Source organism: Phyllostomus hastatus, unplaced genomic scaffold (assembly GCF_019186645.2).
Source record: "Phyllostomus hastatus isolate PE091 unplaced genomic scaffold, TTU_PhHast_1.1 phas_contig_551, whole genome shotgun sequence".
In the NCBI taxonomy this organism is placed as follows: domain Eukaryota; kingdom Metazoa; phylum Chordata; class Mammalia; order Chiroptera; family Phyllostomidae; genus Phyllostomus; species Phyllostomus hastatus.
This window is the reverse complement of record NW_025333909.1, coordinates 12261203-12279655: the sequence shown is the minus strand read 5'-3', so window position 1 is coordinate 12279655 and position 18453 is coordinate 12261203. Positions and strand designations below refer to the sequence as shown.

The 18453-nt window shown below is 46.5% G+C and overlaps 1 protein-coding gene across 1 annotated transcript; it reads left to right on the top strand.

Annotated features, from left to right (window-relative positions):
• Window positions 1–7515: 7515 nt before the first annotated feature.
• LOC123824351 (ubiquitin-conjugating enzyme E2 D2-like) lies at window positions 7516–12693 on the top strand. Its single transcript, XM_045847483.1, has 2 exons — window positions 7516–7533; window positions 12271–12693. Exons 1-2 carry the CDS (start codon window positions 7525–7527, stop codon window positions 12691–12693), a joined length of 432 nt encoding a protein of 143 aa, XP_045703439.1. The 5' UTR covers window positions 7516–7524.
• Window positions 12694–18453: the final 5760 nt, after the last annotated feature.

The following is an 18453-nucleotide window of genomic DNA, read 5'->3' as shown; positions in this document are numbered from 1 at the left end:
GAAGGATCGTGATGAACGTGTTTTCTCTCAAGTCTCTTTCTCGGATCCGTTTGTCCTTTTCAGTAGTCATGTTTTCTGTCCTTTCTTTTTATTTTAAGGAGAGTTAAGTGGACTATTATTGGCATTCCTGTAAGGAAAACCAATTTCAGTAGTAACGACAGTGCATTTTATTCTTTTGAAAATGTGCAAATTCAAACTGCTTGGTTTTCTATCTGTACCAATTGAATTGCTAATGGATTAATTATTGTAAAATTAAAAGTAACAATATAAATGTTAATTATGCACCCAAATGCTATTCTATGATCATTTGCCAGACCTCAATAATTTTTACAATTCTCTTAATTAACAGTATTATTTTTGGCTATACTATTGCAGTCCCTGTAAATTATTTCTTTCATTAAAAATTACAATCAAGTTTTTATTAGAGGTATGATAATTTATTAACATGGAAAAGAACTTCCACAAAGGCAGTTGAAGGATAACTTTTCTAACAAACAAGCATCATCCAGCCTCTCAAACCAAAGTATCGTGAACATCTCATGGTTTTTAACACACTGGGCATTACTTTCACTTTGTCTTACTCAACTCCTATTCCCAGCTTGAGAAGCCCTACATTAGGTGGGGGGAAATGTGGGTCAGGAACACATGCAGATAAACAAAAAGAGTGAAACTTAAAAAATAGAGGTATGAGGTAGAAAGAAATTAAAAATGAGCAAGACATCAGAGATAGAAGATAGTATGAGATAAAAGATATAGAATGAGCAAATATTAAAGAGACATTTGACAACATGGTTTAACTCCTGAAAAATGGACTCTTTGATTTTTCATTGGCATACACTAATGCTACTTTTAAAAATTTATACTTATTGGTAACATATGACAAAATAGCGTGGACTTACTAGTACATTTGAGAACATTTCTCGTGGCAAATGGAATTGGAAGACCAACCGAGGACGTTTTTTTCATTGCCTATTTAGAGAGAAGGAAAGAAGGGTAGAAAGAGAGTGAGAGAAACATTCATGTTAGAGAGAAACAGTCATCTGTCGCCTCTACTACATGCCTTAACCTGGGACCGAACCCGCAACCCAGGCATGTGCCCTGACTGGGAATCGAACTGGCGACCCTTTGGTTCATAGGCCAGCACTCAATCCCTTGAGACACACCAGTCAGGGCTAAATTTTCAACAAAGATTGTAAGCTTCCCTAGAGGACTGATACATGTTAATTTTTTCTAAATTTCTCCTTGAAAATATAATAAAATCATACTCTTTCCCCTGCATTCATTGATGTGCATTTTACTGTACTGATGTGTGTTATCTAAGTTGTCCTCCAATCTAAATGGAACCATAAAAATTTGACTTCATAAAAATGTCTATTAAGTCATACCACATAAATTTAAATGGGAGAAAACCCTCATAAAGTACAATTTCTTATTGCCTGGCACGTCAGTACAAAAGTAGATGTTTGAACTACATTGCTAGATCTTCAACAGTTGCATTGTCCTAGGGATCTCACTTTTACTTCTAGCATATTAAATTCTTTCAAATTTAGTATTATTGTATAATATTGCACAACTGTAGTTCCAACACCTCTCAAATTAAGACACATATGATTAAAGCATTAAGTAATTTGGCATAATAACGTTACCAATTTTAAGTAGAGCTGTGTATCTCCTTTACAACAAATTGGAAATGTGTTTAATGCAAGCATACATGCAAATATAAAAACCAATCACTAAATTAAATGAATTTTTAAGGATTACCTTTCAACAATTTCATCATGTTTGACAGAAGAATGCATGAAATGTCAGTTAAAAAGTTATGAAGCTACAATAATCTGGAATGACACTAGTGATAAATGTATTATTTTAAAAGAAATTATTTTATTTATTTATTTATTTTTAGAGAGGGAAGGGAGGTAGAAAGAGAGAGAGAGAAACATCCATGTGCGGTTGCTGGGGATCATGGCCTGCAACCCAGGCATGTGCCCTGACTGGGAATCAAACCTGTGACACTTTGATTCGCAGCCCGCACTCAATCCACTGAGCTACGCCAGCCAGGGAAATTATTTTGTTAACTTACACTTAACACCACTGCTTTTTAATGGTTTGCTCAAGGCATAAAATGTATGCAAATTTTCAGTTCATAAGACTCTACATCAACCACTACAATTAAGGCACAAAAACGTCTGAATTCACAAAGACAAAAAGAATAAGGAAAGAGGCAACGGCATTTTAGAAGTATTAACAGAATTTTGGTGGGTGAAATATACATTAACAGTGTGGAGAAAGCTGAGACTTCAGTGTTCCCGACCAGACAAGCAATCAAACTCACATGAGACAGATGAACAGGAGAAAACAACCACATTTATTACATGAGAACAGGAGGGCAAGAGAACCTGTGTGACCTAACCTCCACCCCTCCTGAGTTTGTTAATCCAAAATGTGGGACTTCAAAAGGCAGCAAGGCACATCTCATGGAGATGGAAAAGAATATGTTTGACAAAGAAAAGTATTCTGAGCTTCTTCTTGCATAATGCGTCGCAGAAGGGTCTGACCAAATTGGCCTTGCAGGTTTGTCCTGGTTTATTACGCTTAATCTATAGTTGCGATTAATCTGTAGTTCTCTGTGTGATCTTCTTTCCTGGGGCATGCCCCCTCTCTGAGTTCTTTTAGGCACTGAAGGAGGAGGTTGAAGATTTCTCCTGAGTCTTTCTTCTTCCTCTTCATCATCATCATCATCATCATCATCATCATGGTCATCATCGTCATCATCAAAACAACACACAAACGCATATTTTGGGGTGGCAAACTGTGCTTCCCTTCATCCACATAATCAGAAATATTGTTATTTCAGCATTAAAGGTATTTTTATGATTCCACTGAATCTGTACCTTGACCTTCCTCTGTGTAGAGGGGAAACAGCCAATCCGGTTGGCAGTCAGGACAGCTGAAAATACGGCACGTCTGCTGTGTGTGTGGTGAGCGGCATCTTTGTTCTACAGAACATCAGGACAGACTTCCCTCTGCGACTTGGAACTTTTACTGGGTGGACTATTTTGTTGCTGAAAACAAAACCACAGTGGACCAGACCGATTCACTTCTGGGTGAAAGAGATACTGCATTTAAAGTCTAATCCCAGATGCTGCCTGTGAGTGAAAGGGTGCCTGTCCTGCCCAGTACAAAGCCCGGAAACTTTCTAACCTTCTCAAGTACTGTCGCTTTTCCGGTCACCTCCAAGAACATGGTAGATGGGAAAGGTAGTGAAATATCTAAATCTCGGTGTACGATCAACTGCATGAGAGTTAGTTTCATGTGGGAGAGCCAAGCAGACAGAATCTTCCATAATATAAAGTGTGGTCAGAAGGGTGGGTCCTGCTGAGAATCCAGCCGAGAGGAAAACGGAAGGATGTCTGTTAGAGTTGGTGACGCAGACTCACCGCTGACCTCCGAGGAAGTGCCGATAGAATGGCTGGGTACATCGCAGGTCAAACTTGGGGTGATTGGGCAGGTCTGAATTTTTCACTCTGGTGCAGTATGTGTGCCTCCCCTTCTTCTCTGAGAGTGATGTTTATCCTGGTGCGTTTCTGGGAATCACAACAAAGTTCTTCAGCGTTCCAATTTACGTAGATAAAATATGCCGAAAGCTACTGATGCAATCTAGGGTTGTAGAAGAACATCATAAAGATTGCACAGCCATAAATACTTGTATTCCCTGATTCTTTCTAGGTAACGGATCATTTACTCGGGAAAGCGTGTTGATTAATTATGTTTAGACAAATTCAGAAAGAGAAGGCATGAAAAACTACCATTTTCCCTAGTAGATAGGCTAATATGTATTTTCTATTTAACATAGAAATTAATTGTGTATAATTAATTATAATGGAGGGCACAAGTGAATGCTTAAAATAAGAAAGAGTATGTTCCTTTGCAGGAAATTTTACTTGTAATCTTAATGAACCTATTACGAAGAAGCTAAACTGATTCAATCTTACAAGCGAGACATTATTTCCTTTACCTCATCTCCAAATATTTTACTAAATTCAATCCTCTAATGATGCATTTGTTAGAATGTATCCCCATTGCTAAGTGATGCATAACTGCATATTATTTGGAGAATTGTAGTAACAGGGCAAAGCTACAAAAAATACGATTTAGGTGATTGCTTCCTCCTGAATTGTAGGGAAGGTGATATGATTGTATAGTACATCAGATGTTTTCTTTTTTTTTTAAGATTTTGTTTATTTATTTTTAGAGAGGGAAAGGAGGGAGGGAGAAAGAGAGAGTGAGAAACATCCATGTGCAGTTGCTGGGGGCATGGCCTGCAACCCAGGCATGTACCCTGACTGGGAATCGAACCTGTGACATTTTGGTTCGCAGTCTGTGCTCAGTCCACTGAGCTATGCCAGCCAGGGCACATCAGATGTTTTCAATGTCCAGATCCTGCTTGATTTCTTAGCTTTTGCATCTACATTTCTATTAACTCATGTAAAAGGTAACCTTCTGCACTGGGGGTTAGATGTTAATTTATCTCCAAAAGAACAGGTCAGGGGCAGGCAGGACAAAGTGTTTTCCAAATTTGTATTCCTTTCCATGTCCCATGATGCGGACCCTAGCTCATGGGGTCCGCCACTTTGTGCATGAGTCATGAGACATTCACACGGACTACCAAGTCCTGTGGGGGAAAAGGGCGAGCATGGCTTTTCTCTCAAGGGGAGCCAAAGCTGCGGCCCTCGCCATGACCGGCCTTTATTGGGTTTCTGGGCACATTACGTGATGGTCCTCATTGCCTATGCACAGGTTGGCTTTAGGTGGTTACCTTTTACAGAAAACAAAGGAAAGGATGCCGCTAGTCACATCACAGAAGAAGGACATTTGCAAATGAAACAGGAAAAGTAGTTGAACCAGTTACACTCCATACTGGGGGGTTTTAGTATGGATTTTAGGAAGTTACAGTAAGCACTTGCTGCCTCAATTCAGGGTGAGGGAGTTTTAGCAAAAAGCAAGTCTCATAGCAGTCTAGGTACAGTGCAGGCCTGATTCCCCACAGGAGAACCTATCCGTGGGCATGGGTCCTGTGCATCTCTGAGTGGGAGCTGGGCCCACACCATGCAGAACGGTCTTCTACAGTCCCAGCCACTTTTTTCAATTTCATTCCTGTCTGCAGATCTAAGTTTTTATCCGACAACATTAACCTTTGTCCTGGATGGCATCCTTTGGTAGTTTTTGGTGAGGCGAGGCAGTAGGAGGTCAATTTTTCTCATCCTTCATCTGTATCCTCCCTACAACGAGAACAGTTTGCGTGACATCGATGTAACCTTGCATCCAAGGAGAGTGGACTGGAATGCGCATGTGTGAACAATGATGACTTCACTGTACCAGTCACTGGGGGCGGTAGACACCATTGAGTGAGCATGTGCACTGTGTGGTTGTCACATTCAAAATGACTGAGGAAGTAGAGCAGCGAATCTGCATCCAATTTTGCATTAAGCTTGACCATTCCTCTGCGGAAACTGCTGGGATGACTCAGAAAGCTGCAGCTACGGGCAACTGGTGATTGGCAGCTTCATCATGACAACATGCCTGGTTATGCATCACATCTCGTGCGGAGTGTTTTGGTGAAACATGAAATCACGCAGGTGACTCCGCTCCCCTACAGCCCAGATTTGGTGCCCTGTGACTGTTGGCTTTCCCCAAAACTGAAATCGCCTTTGAAGGGGAAGAGATTTCAAACTTTCTATGAGGTTCAGAAAAATACGACGGGGCTGCTGATGGCGGTTAGACCTGTGTGAGGTCCCCAGGTGTCTAGTTTGAAGGGGACTGAGGTGCCATTGTCCTATGGTCAGTGTTTCTTGTTTCTTGTATCTTCTTCAATAAGTGTCTCTCTTTTTCATATGTATGTGGCTGGATACCTTCCGGACAGATCTCATATACTGAATATACAACCATGGCCCCCAGCCCTGACCTGTATGGCTCAGTTGGTTGGAGCATTGCCCAGCAAGGTGAAAGACTGTCCATTCTATTCCCAGTCAAGGCACATGGGAGACAGCCAATCAGTGCTTCTCTCTTCCATCTGCGTTTCCCTCCCTCTCTTTCTTCCTTTCGCTCTTTCTAAAAATAAATGCATAACATCTTTTTTTTTAAAGGGGTTAATATATAATGCAATTATTTTACTGATTAAGCAAGATGATTCTGAAGTGACTTTTTCTGTCTCCCTCTTTCTTTTTATTTTATTTATTTTAAAATTTATTTTAATAGTTTTTCAAGTACTCCCTCTTTTTTTAAAGATTTTATTTTATTATTTATTTTTAGAGAGGGAAGGGAGGGGGGGAGAGAGAGAGAGAGAGAGAGAAACATCCATATGGGGTTGCTAGGGGTCATGGCCTGCAACCCAGGCATGTACTCTGACTGGGAATTGAACCTGCGACACTTTGGTTTGCAGCCCGCGCTCAATCCACTGATCTACGCCAACCAGGGCCCCTCTTTCTTTTTCAAAATGGTGACTGTGTGACCTAAATGATACTAGGACCCCTAGCATTTTTGGGGTCACTGACTTCAGTTGATTGATCAGCTGGGATATGTAGGTGGTCATGAGCCATTGGAGAACGGAGTAGCACCCTAGGGATGGCAAAATATAAGATGTCTGTTTTGTTTCCTATTGCTGCTATAACAAATTACCATGATCTATGAGCCTAAAGTAACACACATTTCTTTTTTAAAATTATTTTTATTTTTTTCAAGGTTTTATTTATTTGTTTTTAGCGAGAGGGGAAGGAAGAGAGAAAGAGTGGGATAGAAATATCCATGTTGGAGAGAAACATCTATTGGTTGCCTCTTGTATGCGCTCAGACTGGGATGGAACCTGCAGCCCAGCCATGTGCCCTGACCAGGAACTGAACCCATGACCTTTGGGTTTATGGGACAACACCCAAACCACTGAGCCAACCCAGTCAAGGCCTGGATGGTGGTGCTTTCTGAGGCTCTGCAAATGGGAAAGCAGACTTATATGCAGAAAACCTGTGTATCCCCGTGACATGGAACCTCTGTTCTTTCCAGGACAAACAATGTGTGGATTCATCAACTCAATGCAAAGCGGCTTGTTTCTGTACACAGCACCATGGGCAGGAATCCTCACTGCTCTCCATTGCCTATGGGTTGGATGTTCAGAGGCAGCGGTAGGAGCCCTCCACCCCGGTAACTGGGAGTCCGTGCAGCTGGCCACAAATGCATCCCCTGTATCCACCCTCGTGGCCAGTGGCTCTTCAGATCGAGGGTGACCGGTAACAAAGCCTGATGCGTATGGACCGGCCAAAATACTTCATGCACTTGGTCATTTGGTACCTCTTCCTCGAGAGGCATTAATGCGTGTTAGCCGTGTCTTCACACTTTACACCCATTCATGTGTGTCTGTTCACATGTGTCTACCTCAAAGGTCTATTTCTCTGAGAATAGAAGATGTAGTCCCTGATCTTCCAGGCGTTTGACATGCACGTGTCGGACCAGAATGCCCGGCTAGAGCTAAGGAGGATGCACAGGGCACACTTTCCATGCCATCCCGATGGAAGTACCCATTACAGGGGCTTGCCACTCCTGTTATGTAGCTGCTCTGTATTTCGGTGCCAGAAAAAGACGGGACAAAAGAATGAGAATAGCATTATATTTATGTCAGTGGGGAGCACACTTGACAGTTGCATTATCTCCCTTCCCTTGTGTTCCCACGGTGACACTTTTCAGACAGTGGTTGCCTGGAAGAGCCCAATTTGCCTCTGCCGTGCTTCTGTTCCCCTTGCCGCCCGTCCTGACACTGCGCAGCCTGCCTTGATTTCCAGGCGCTGTGTTGTCCTCGACGTGAATCCCACGGAAAGAAAAGTAGAAAGCCCCTTTCCAAATTAATCTGGGTTCTGAGCCATGGTTAGGCGCCATGTAGCGAGACTTTTTCTGCTTTGGGCAAAAGTCTCTAGTTTTGACGCTGACATTTTGATACTCCACAGACTATGGACATGATATGACTCTGAAGCAGTAACATCGGTTTGAAGACATGCAAAAGTTGTTCTTGGCTCTTTCGAAGCATGCATGAATACTAACAACATGAAAGTATCCAAATAGGACATACGTTATCAAGACAGCGGCAAGACTTTCCCTCCAAACAGGCATCGTTAACGGAGGCTTCTTGGAAAAGTTGCCCTCACTAGATTTAACCAGCAGTCGCATCTGTCAAAACCTGACATTCCTTATCAGGAAATATTCAGAACAAATTTGCTTTCTATTCTCTTGTGGAAAATTCATCACCCCTTTCATTTATCTGACATTTGTTGAAGGCTGTGGAAACAGATGCCATACCAATTTTTTGGTCAGCAAATGAATGTCTGTTTTATGTGAACAGTTATAAAAACGTACAGTGGCTAAATGCTTTTCAGTTTTGTGCGTTTTAAACAAAAATTTATAAACAACAAGAATTTGCAATAACCATATTTATACTTTTTATGTGCTCTTAAACTTCATTTAATTTGTTGGCGTTGCTTATCTCCCCACCGAGTTTCATGTATAGTTTTATCATCTTCCATCGTGATGGGCAGTAACCTTTTCCTCAAAACCCTTGAACAAAATCTGGAAAATGCACTCAGAAATAATTAAGCATCACAAGGAAGTTTGACATACAGTGTCTGAACTGCAATTAAAATACTGGACATTCAGACAAAGGAGACAGCAAATCTGACTTTAAAAGAAGATATATAAGAACCGTCTGGAAACTTTAAATTCTTTAGCTCTGGATGGTTTGTTTCAACTCAAGCAAATAGGATTAATTCTTTAGAGATACTTCAATAATGAATTTGTTTAATGATGGAATTAAATAAATGTCACTAATTTACTCTGTAAAAGCCTATGATTATTTACTTTTAAAGATGCCAACAGATTCTCTAATCATGTTGATATACATCAATTGAATGCACTGCATTGAACTTTAAAAGTATTTATTCTTACTAAATAAGAAACAAAATTTAAAATACATTTTTAAATTTCCAATCTTTTTTTCTACCAAAGGATGTCAAACCAACCATTTAGCCATATTAGTAGTTAACAGCTTAGAATACTAGATCGGTTCTTTGAAATCGGGTGTTTTGTTATTTGTACAGCTACGTAGACATAGAAATAAATGCAATTTAAAAAAAATGCCTTTAAGTGACCATTGGCTTATTTGTTCACAGAGTTTAATTGTCTAATGTCATTAAAAATATGTGTGTGTGCACGTCTACATGCTTCAGGGATGTTTCAAGGCAAGAGTCTTTCCAGTGGGCAAACACATCTAAAAATGAAACTTTCTCCTACATTTGATATTGCAGAACACACATACACACACACCATCAGAAGTCCTGGCTCTGAATTCACTTATATAAAGTAACTTCCTTTTTTTTTTTTAGAGATTTTATTTATTTGTTTTTAGAAAGAGGGGAAGGGAGGGAGAAAGGAGAGAAACATCAGTGTGTGGTTGCCTCTCACGTGACCCCCACGGGGACCTGGCCCGAAATCCAGGCCGTGCCCTGAGTGGGAATCAAACTGGCGACCCTGTGGTTTGCAGGCCGAGCTCAATCCACTGAGCTACAGCAGCCAGGCGTAACTTCCTTTTAAAGATTTTATTTATTTATGTTTAGAGAAAAGGGAAGGGAGGGGGAAAGAGAGGGAGAGAAACACCATTGGTTGCCTCTCCTCCGCATGCCTGATGGGGACCGAACCCTCTACCACCACATGTGCCCTGATGGAGAATCATGCCCATGACCCTTCTGTTTGTCGGACGATGCACAAGAAGAAACTGAGCCACAGTGATGAGGCTAAAGTAACTTCTTTCTGTGTAATTTCTGCAGAAACGAGAACAGAATTTCAGACGCTTACCTCCACATTGCACCATGCTGTCTGTGCTCCCTAGGGAAAGAACTGACCCTGGCTTTCTTTCTCAATTTTCTTACAAATGTTCTGTTATTGTAGATGAGGATTTTAAAATTTGACACTCACCGCAGTAACAAGGGTAGTTTCACTGTCCACAGGCATACGCATCGGTCCTTGTTTGCTGCTGTATAACACGAGAGATTGGGACATTTCTTTCCCTGAATGAACATTTTTTTAAAGATTTTTTAATTTATTCATTTTCAGAGAGGGAAGGGAGGGAGAGAGAGAAAGACAGAAACATCCATGTGCAGTTGCTGGGGGCCGTGGCCTGCAACCCAGGCATGTGCCCTGACTGGGAATCGAACCTGCCACACTTTGGTTCGCAGCCTGTGCTCAATCCACTGAGCTACACCAGCCAGGGCTGAATGAACATTTTATGTTCCGCTACTGCAGGGCCCATTCTGCCATCTACGTAGCCCCCCTTTCAAGTCCTGGCAGACCGTGACCTGCCTCCCCAAATGGGCTGACCAGCGGTGTTAGAGAACTAGCTTGACAGCAGGGAATTTCCATCCTTGAAGGATGCCCAGTGTATTGTAAATGAAACTGTGGCCTGCTTGCTCTAATGCGATTTCCTGCCAGAATTTAAGAGGGTCTTATTAAGTTATTGCTTACTTCCTGAAAAGAATTGGTTCGGGTTACAGCCCAAGCTTTGTCGCTGGTGCTTGTTTGGCTTTCCATTGCCACGCGTGCAAGCCAGCGAGGAGGGCTGCATGTTTAATGAGCACCTTTACGGGGCGTCCTCGTGAGTGGAAGACGTGGTTCTGCAGCGGCGCTCGTTATGGAGGCCCCTTCCTGCCCCCCTGATTGTCCTTACGAAGGAAGATACCCGCCGTGCCCAGATGTCCTCGGGGTGGACTGGTGTCCTTCCCCCTTCCTCCTGCTTTTCTTGTCCGTCACTGAGAAATGAAATGGGTTCCAGCTGCAGACCGGCTCTTGGAAGGCTTCCATTCTGCATAGAAAGTAAAGCACCAGGGGATGAGCAGTCCCGGTAGAAGGCGGGGAAGCACGGCACGGCTGTCACGTGGACTGAGGGTGAACACGCGGGAGGTGGTCTGTCTCGGGAAGCACACGGGCCGCGTCAGGGCGTGCAGCGTGGGGACGTGGGAAGCTCACTCTCCAGGGCATCTGAGTCCGTACAAAGGGAGGGAGGGCCAGCTCAGGAGCGAGAAGGGCAGGAGAGAGGTCAGCACGAAGCCAGGGGGGAAAGTGTTCAGGGAGGTGAGTCTGGGTGAGTGAGGGGTGCAGGAATTCAGGGAGCCAACGGCTCCTCTACATTGGGGTGACTCTCAGCAGGGGGAGGGCCCGAGACCCCACTAACCAGGGCAGGGCGCCCGCGGTGGGCCAGCCAGGGAGCCTGGGCTCCTTCCACCCCCGCCCCCTTGGCCCTCCCCTGGCCTGTGGCCCTACCTCCCCATCCTGCCCCTCCTTGGTCCCAGCTCCCAGTCACCTCCACGGACCCTCCAGGCCCCCCCCACCCAGCATTGCCCTCTGTGGTCCTTCCCACCCTGCACCACCCACCCCGCACCCCCACACCCTGATTTTCCCTCCACGGACCTTCGTGCCTAAAACCCCCATTCCCCTCCATGGCCCCTTCTGCCCCCCCCGCCCCCCCACCATGCCCCTCCACCGCCTGCATTCCCTTCCACTCCCGTCCATTGTCCTCCACGTCCCACGTTCCTCCCCGTGACCCCTCCGGTGTTCCACCCCGAGTCCCCTGCACAGCCCCTCCCCCCTCGCTCCGTTCCACGGCCCCTCCCACCCTGCGCTCCCTGTAGTTAGGGCCCCTGTCTCCCCTGGCCCTGCCCCCCACGGATTCTCTGACGTCACCGCCAGACCCTTGTGACGTCACAGAGCCTATCCCATCCTGCCCCAGGCTCCCAGCCGAGGGCAGAGAGAGAGAGAGAGAGGCAGGGGCAGTTGGTCCGGTCACCGGGCAGCGCTGTGTGCCCGCAGCGCAGCCTCGGGGCTCAGGCTGTGAGCGGCAGACCCAGCGGTGGAGGAGGCAGACATGGAGGAGCCAGGGACCAGTGGCACACAGGTGAGCAGGAGCCCCTCAGGTCCTGCTGGTCCAGGGGAGTCCCCAGCTCTCCCTCCCCCCCACCACCGTCCATGTCCCCCACACCCCCCTGGCACCCCACAGCCCGGCTCCAGCCTTCCTACCCACCCACCGACCTGGGGGTGGCTGCCCCTCTAACCCTGGCCCCCGTGAGCCATGCCCACCCTAACCCGTGGTCCCCCCTGACCTGTGGTCCCCCCCCTTTGTCCCTCCCAGGACGTCTGGGCCGTCCCTGCTCCCTTGGACATGGCCACGGCTCTGAGGCGCCTGCGCAGGAGCTGACGGACATCACCAACGACCCCCCCCACCCATGTGCTCGGCGGCGCCGGTGGGACGATGACATGTTCACATGGAAGGGGACCATCGCGGGCCCCGCAGACAGCCCCTATGAGGGAGGGGTGTTCTGCCTCAATATGCACTTCCCGCGCAATTACCCCTTCAGGCCTCCGCAGATTTACTTCACCACTCCCATCTACCACCCCAATATCAACCACAGAGGCTACATCTGTCTGGATATTTTCAGGTCCCAGTGGTCCCCCATAATGACCATATCCAAGCTCTTGTTGTCCATCAGCTCCATGCTATGTGACCCCAACCCCAATGACGCCTTTGTCCCCTCCATTGCGAGGATGTACTTAAGGGACAGGGATGCCTATGTTACCATGGCCCGAGCTTGGACCAAGAAGTATGCCATGTGAGGGACAGGCAGATGATAACCCATCACCTCAATAAAGCACCTGGCTGTTCAATCTGCTTTTTGATTGTTATGGGGCTGGGCATCCTTTCCATGATCTTGCATGTGCCACATCTCTGTGTGTGTGTGGGGGGGGGGCATGGGGGGGGGCAGGGAGGGCAAGGTCAGGGGATGGCTGAGTGGGAGGAGAGAGGCCAGTTCTCATGAGCATTTTACTGAAAGCCGTCTTTCCTGCTTCGGGATGGGGAAGCAAGCACAAGGGGGTGGTGGGCTTAGGATGAGTCCTTTAGAACTGACAACGGGGAGGAAAAACTGGATGAAGATTGGAAACCTCATTTGGTATCTATTTTATTCTGAAGAACTTGTGTCTTCAGGTGTGATGCTTTGTCCAGGGGAAGAGTAACCCATACCCTCTACTTTGAGGCCTACATTGAACTGGACAAACATTAAGTGGATGAGGAGTAACAGAAACAGTGTGTTTTGTCCTAGAGTTCTCCACCCCCACCCTTCCATGCCCACCTTTTGGACCAGTCTGTCCCCCTCCATACTCTGAGTTGCACCCCACTTCCCCACTTCTCAGGACAGGCCTATTTACAATAGCTAGTGTGTACAAGCCCCCCAGGGGGCCATCAGTAGATGAGTGGATAAAACAACTGCAGCACATGTCCACAATGGAATAGTGAGTGCCTATGAAAAAAAAGGAAGGAAATCTTACCCTTTGGGACAACGTGGATGGACCTGGAGAGCATTATGCCAAGTGACATAAGCCAGTCAGAGAAAGACAAATACCATGTGATCTCAGTCCTATGTGGGACGGAATGAACACACTGAAGGAACAAGGAAATGGGGACAGACTCAAAGACAGAGAGCAGGCCCACAGCTGTCGGATGGGGAGGGTGGCTGGATGGAAGACATGAAGGGATTAAGAAAAAAGAATCTCCTGGCTGGCGTAGCTCAGTGGACTGGGCATGGGTTGCGAACCAAAGCATCGCAGGTTCGATTCCCAGTCAAGGCACATGCCTGGGTTGCAGGCCATGGCCCCCATCAACGGCACATGGATGTTTCTCTCTCTCTCTCTCTCTTTCTCCCTCTCCTCCCTCTCTAAAAATGAATTAATACAATTTTTGAAAAAGAAGAATGAACGTCACAGACACAGACAGCAGTGTGGTGATGACCAGAGGGGGCAGGGGGTGAGGGCGATGCCATAGAGGAGCGTGGAGGGGGGAGAGCTGGGGTTGCTGGAAAGGACCGGAGGTGGGGTGGTGAGCACATACCCAGTATTCAAAGGATGAAGGACAGAACTGTGCGCTAAAAACCTGTGTAATGCCATTCACCTGTGCCACCCCCGATAAGTTCAGTTAAACAACATGGTAAGAAAAATGTTCTTCCTTTGTCTCCTCCTTTCCTCTATGGCAGTGTCCCTTCCAACCCTTGTCAGCCGAGGAAGACTCCTGCTCCTGAACGGCCGTTGGGGTCCTGCCGCCCACCCTCCAAGCTCCATCCTGGAGGCAAAGGTTTGGTGATTAAGGAAAGGACTTATCCACATGTGGAAGGAAGACACGAGAGACGCAAATGAAACCAGCAATGAAATGCAACCTCACACCGGTCAGAATGGCCATCATCAATACATTGACAAACAAGTGCTGGCGAGGCTGTGGAACAAAGGGAACCCCAGTGCACAGTGGGGGGGAATGCAACCTGGGGCAGCCACTGTGGAAAACGGGATGGAATTTCCTCAGCAAACTAAGAAATGGAGCTGCCTTTTGACCTGGAAATGCCCCTGCTGGGATTATACCCTAAGAACCCTCCAGCACGTGCCACGCTATAGGTCAGCCCTGTAAGTGAGAAGGAGCAATGAAATGTTTGGAGTCACAGAGTGGGAGAGGGTCAGAATTCACAATGTGAGAGTCCGGTTGAACGCAGAGACCAGGTGGGACGGCCCTGTGAGGCTCCGCATGGGAGATCATTCGGGTCTGAATGCAAGGTGGAGATCTCGATGGCTGGACCGATTGGAGAGACGTTTTGGACTCTGCTCTCATAACGTTGGGGTGCTGGTTCAGGGCAGGCTGGTTCATGGGTGGCATGAGAATGAGGCATCTCACAGCATTTGCAGGATCTGGGGACCTTACAGGCACTCTGTCTGTGTGGTGCCTCTTTATCTAACTATGTCTGAGTGAGGCCACGTTTTCTTCACGTGCTTTGACCCCAACGATATTTCAGAATCGCTTGCAGACAGAAGCAGACATAAGAGTGCCACTGTCTTCATTAAGCTAGCACATAAAGAGATTTGCAAGAATTAAAAAAAAAAGGACACTTCCCTTACTAAATATAGTTATTTTTAAAGTGTGATATGTTACCATATATTGTTTATTGTTTTATAAGAATCCATTGATGTATAGGAGAAACAGACATATAAATACATCATTTTTTAAAAGATTTTATTTATTTATTTTTAGAGAGAGAAGGGAGGGAGGTAGAGAGAGAGAGAGAGAGAGAGAGAGAGAGAGAGAGAGAGACATCAATGTGCAGTTGCCGGGGGTCATGGCCTGCAACCCAGAGAGGTACCCTGGCTGGGAATCGAACCTGGGACGCTTTGGTTCGCAGCCCGCGCTCAATCCACTGAGCCAAGCCAGCCAGGGCTAATAAATGATTTTTAAAGAAGTAAAGTATATCCAGTAATAGATGTGTTATAACCTACTGCAGGGGCTAAAAAACATTAATACTTTTCCTTCCACCTTTTGAGTTCTGTTGGCTAGGCTAATAACCAAATGGATAGAGGCAGATCGACAGGAGAAAGTCCGTGGGTAATTCATGCTCATGGGGAACTCACACAGCCGTGATACATCCATGAAAATTCTAAAGACAGTGAGCCAACATTTGGTGTCCAGGACAGTTTGGACAAAGGAGAACAGGGGGGCTACCATGGGATTAGATTTTCAGGAGTGAGAATGGGTGATGCACAAACAGTTGAGGAAGAGACAAACACACAGACCAGGACACTACTTGCTGGTGACTCAGGAACAGTGGTGTTGACCGGAGAGACCTGGTTCTTCTTGCTGATGCATGTGAAGAATGACATATCAGCAAATCTAGTAGTATGGAATCAGTTTATTAGTGGTGTGCTTCCATGGAAGAGAACAGGACTGGGTAGAGTAGGGGGTGAAAGGGGAAGTTTCAGAGCAAAGCAGGGTGAGAAAAGCAAGAGAGGCTGGAGACCAGGGTGGCAAGCCCCTGGGTAGCCTGAGGCCGGGCGGCCAGAGGCCCTGTGACCTGAGAGCCAAGTGCACCCTGAGCCCCTGAGAGAGAGAGAGAGAGAGAGAGAGAGAGAGAGAGAGAGAGAGAGAGACAGAGTGAGAGAGAGAGAGACAGTCCTTTGTTCTCAGAACTTACATAGTTGTTGGGATAGGAGGGAAAAAATTTACATATTGATTAACGGGTAAATGTGGCACCAGCTTTCCTGGGGGAATGTGACTACCCACATTTAGGAATGAATGGTGGTCTGTCTGCCCAAATTCTTATCTTGCCCCAGAACCCATTTGGTCATCCTGTTGTAAAACAAATACGTGACAAGAGGCAGTTAATTAAATTTTGGGGCAATTTCCAAAGTTATTTATGGGCTCTTTCTCTGGGCACTGGAGACCCTCTCCCACATTCAGGCCTTGGGATGAAAGCACAGTGTCAAGGCTTTCTTTCCCAGATAGTGCAAATGTTACATAGAACTTCAAGGACTTTCTTTCTTGCTAATACAGTGTTTCTTGTGATATGGGAACACCTGGCAATACTATCAGACCAGGCTCAGGACTGCTGAGTTAGCATGTGAGACTTGTCTCCTTCCCCCTCCCTGCCTCAGTTTACTATTTATTCCACCTAATTGGTAAAGCAAGTTTCTTGGCAACCAGGGTGCTCAATGCTGGCCAGTGAGAGTATTGCGGTCTCAGAGTTCTTCCTATGCTGTCTCCTGCCTCAGTGGGACACAGTGGGTATCCAGCTATGTCCACTTGCCTGAAGCACGCTACTCATCACACCTAATTCTATTAGGCTAAGGCAGCATCTTCAGCAGTTTCTCTGTCTGAACCTCTTAGGCAGGAAAGGGAGGAGGGTCCGAGGTATGAGTCCTTTGGTTCTTGATAAACAGCTTACAATGAACATCCCAGAAAGCAGCTTCAGGGCTGCAGAATCTGGTCCCTCCTCTATAGCAGTCATAAAGAGAAGGTCTGGCCAGGGAAGTCTCATCAAGTATGGGGAGCTTGGTGTGAGGCAGGGTTCTCCAGGGTGCTTGGCACAGGGGGAAGAAGGAACCTCCGGCAGAAGAACAAAGCTCGCAGAGATCCAGAGGTGAGGAAGAGCGCCAGATCATCAGAGCTCGCCTGACCCCTGGGACAGCTTTTAGGTGAGTTTGGCAACAGCTCAGTTGAGAAAAGATGAGCGACTGTAGCTCAGCTAGTGGGCTCTGCTGCTCACCACAGAGAAAACCCATCTCATGAGGTGGGTGCTGGTGCAAAAGGAGGGTTTATTCGGGTGCTAAGACCTGGGAGAATGGGGCAGACCTGCCTCAAAGACCACCCCCTCCCTTCCTGTTCGGGCCTGTTGTTCTTATTGGGGCAGGGAAGGGAGGGGATTCTTCTACCCAATTATCTTGCTAGCCTTTGCTGCACTCAGGCCCTGTCCATTCATCTTGCTGGCTTTCAGTGCACTCACTGTAAGAACCACCTGATTCTGGCCTATGGGGGGACTCCCAGGTTCTCCAATGGACTGTCCACGGTAACAGGACCAGAGTAGAGAACTGTCAGCAGAGACAGCTGAGTGAGTTTGCTAGCTTTGCCATAACCAAATACCACCGGGTGGGTGGCTTAAGCAACACAATTCATCTCTTCCCAGAGTGGTGGCTGGGAAATCTGAGGTCAGCAGGTACTTGGGGTTGCTGCCTCCTGAGAGCTGTGTGGGCAGGGGCTTTGCCAGGCTTCCCTCCTGGGCCGTCCATGCCCATCCTCTCTCTGTGCCTGTACATCCTCTGTGTGTGTCCCTGTCCACATTTCCTCTTCTCCTAAGGACCTGGGCCTTGTTGGATGAAGGGCCACTGTGACAACCTCATTTTCACTTAATTGTCTCTTTGGTACCCTATCTGCAAATAAAGACACATTCTGAGATGCTGAGGAATCACATTTCAAAATCCTTCTTGACCTTCTTTTTTTTAGGATTTTATTTATTTATTTTTTAGAGAGGGAAGGGAGGGAGAAAGAGAGAGAGAGAGAAACATCCATGTGCTGTTGCTGGGGGCCGTGGCCTGCAACCCAGGCACGTGCCCTGACTGGATATGAAAGTGCGACTCTTTGGTTCGCAGTCCCGTCTCAATCCACTGACCTATGCCAGCCAGGGCTGAATGAACATTTTATGGTCCTCTACTGCAGGACCTGTTCTGCCATCTACGTCGTCCCCCTTTCAAGTCCTGGCAGACCGTGACCTGCCTCGCCAAATGGGCTGAGGAGCCGTGTTAGATAACTAGCCTAACAGCAGGGAATTTCCATTCCTGAAGAATGCCCAGTATATTGTAAGTGAAACTGTGGCCTGCTTGCTCTAATGGGATTTCCTGCCAGAATTTCAGAGGGTCTGGTTAAGTTATTGCTTACTTCCTGAAAAAGAATTGGTATGGGTTACCGCCCAGGTTATGCCGATGATGCTTGTTTGGCTTTCCATGGCTGTGGGGGCGACCCCATCCTGCAGTGTCCCCCGGACTCAAGGTTGAGATGAGGCTTCCCATGCAAAC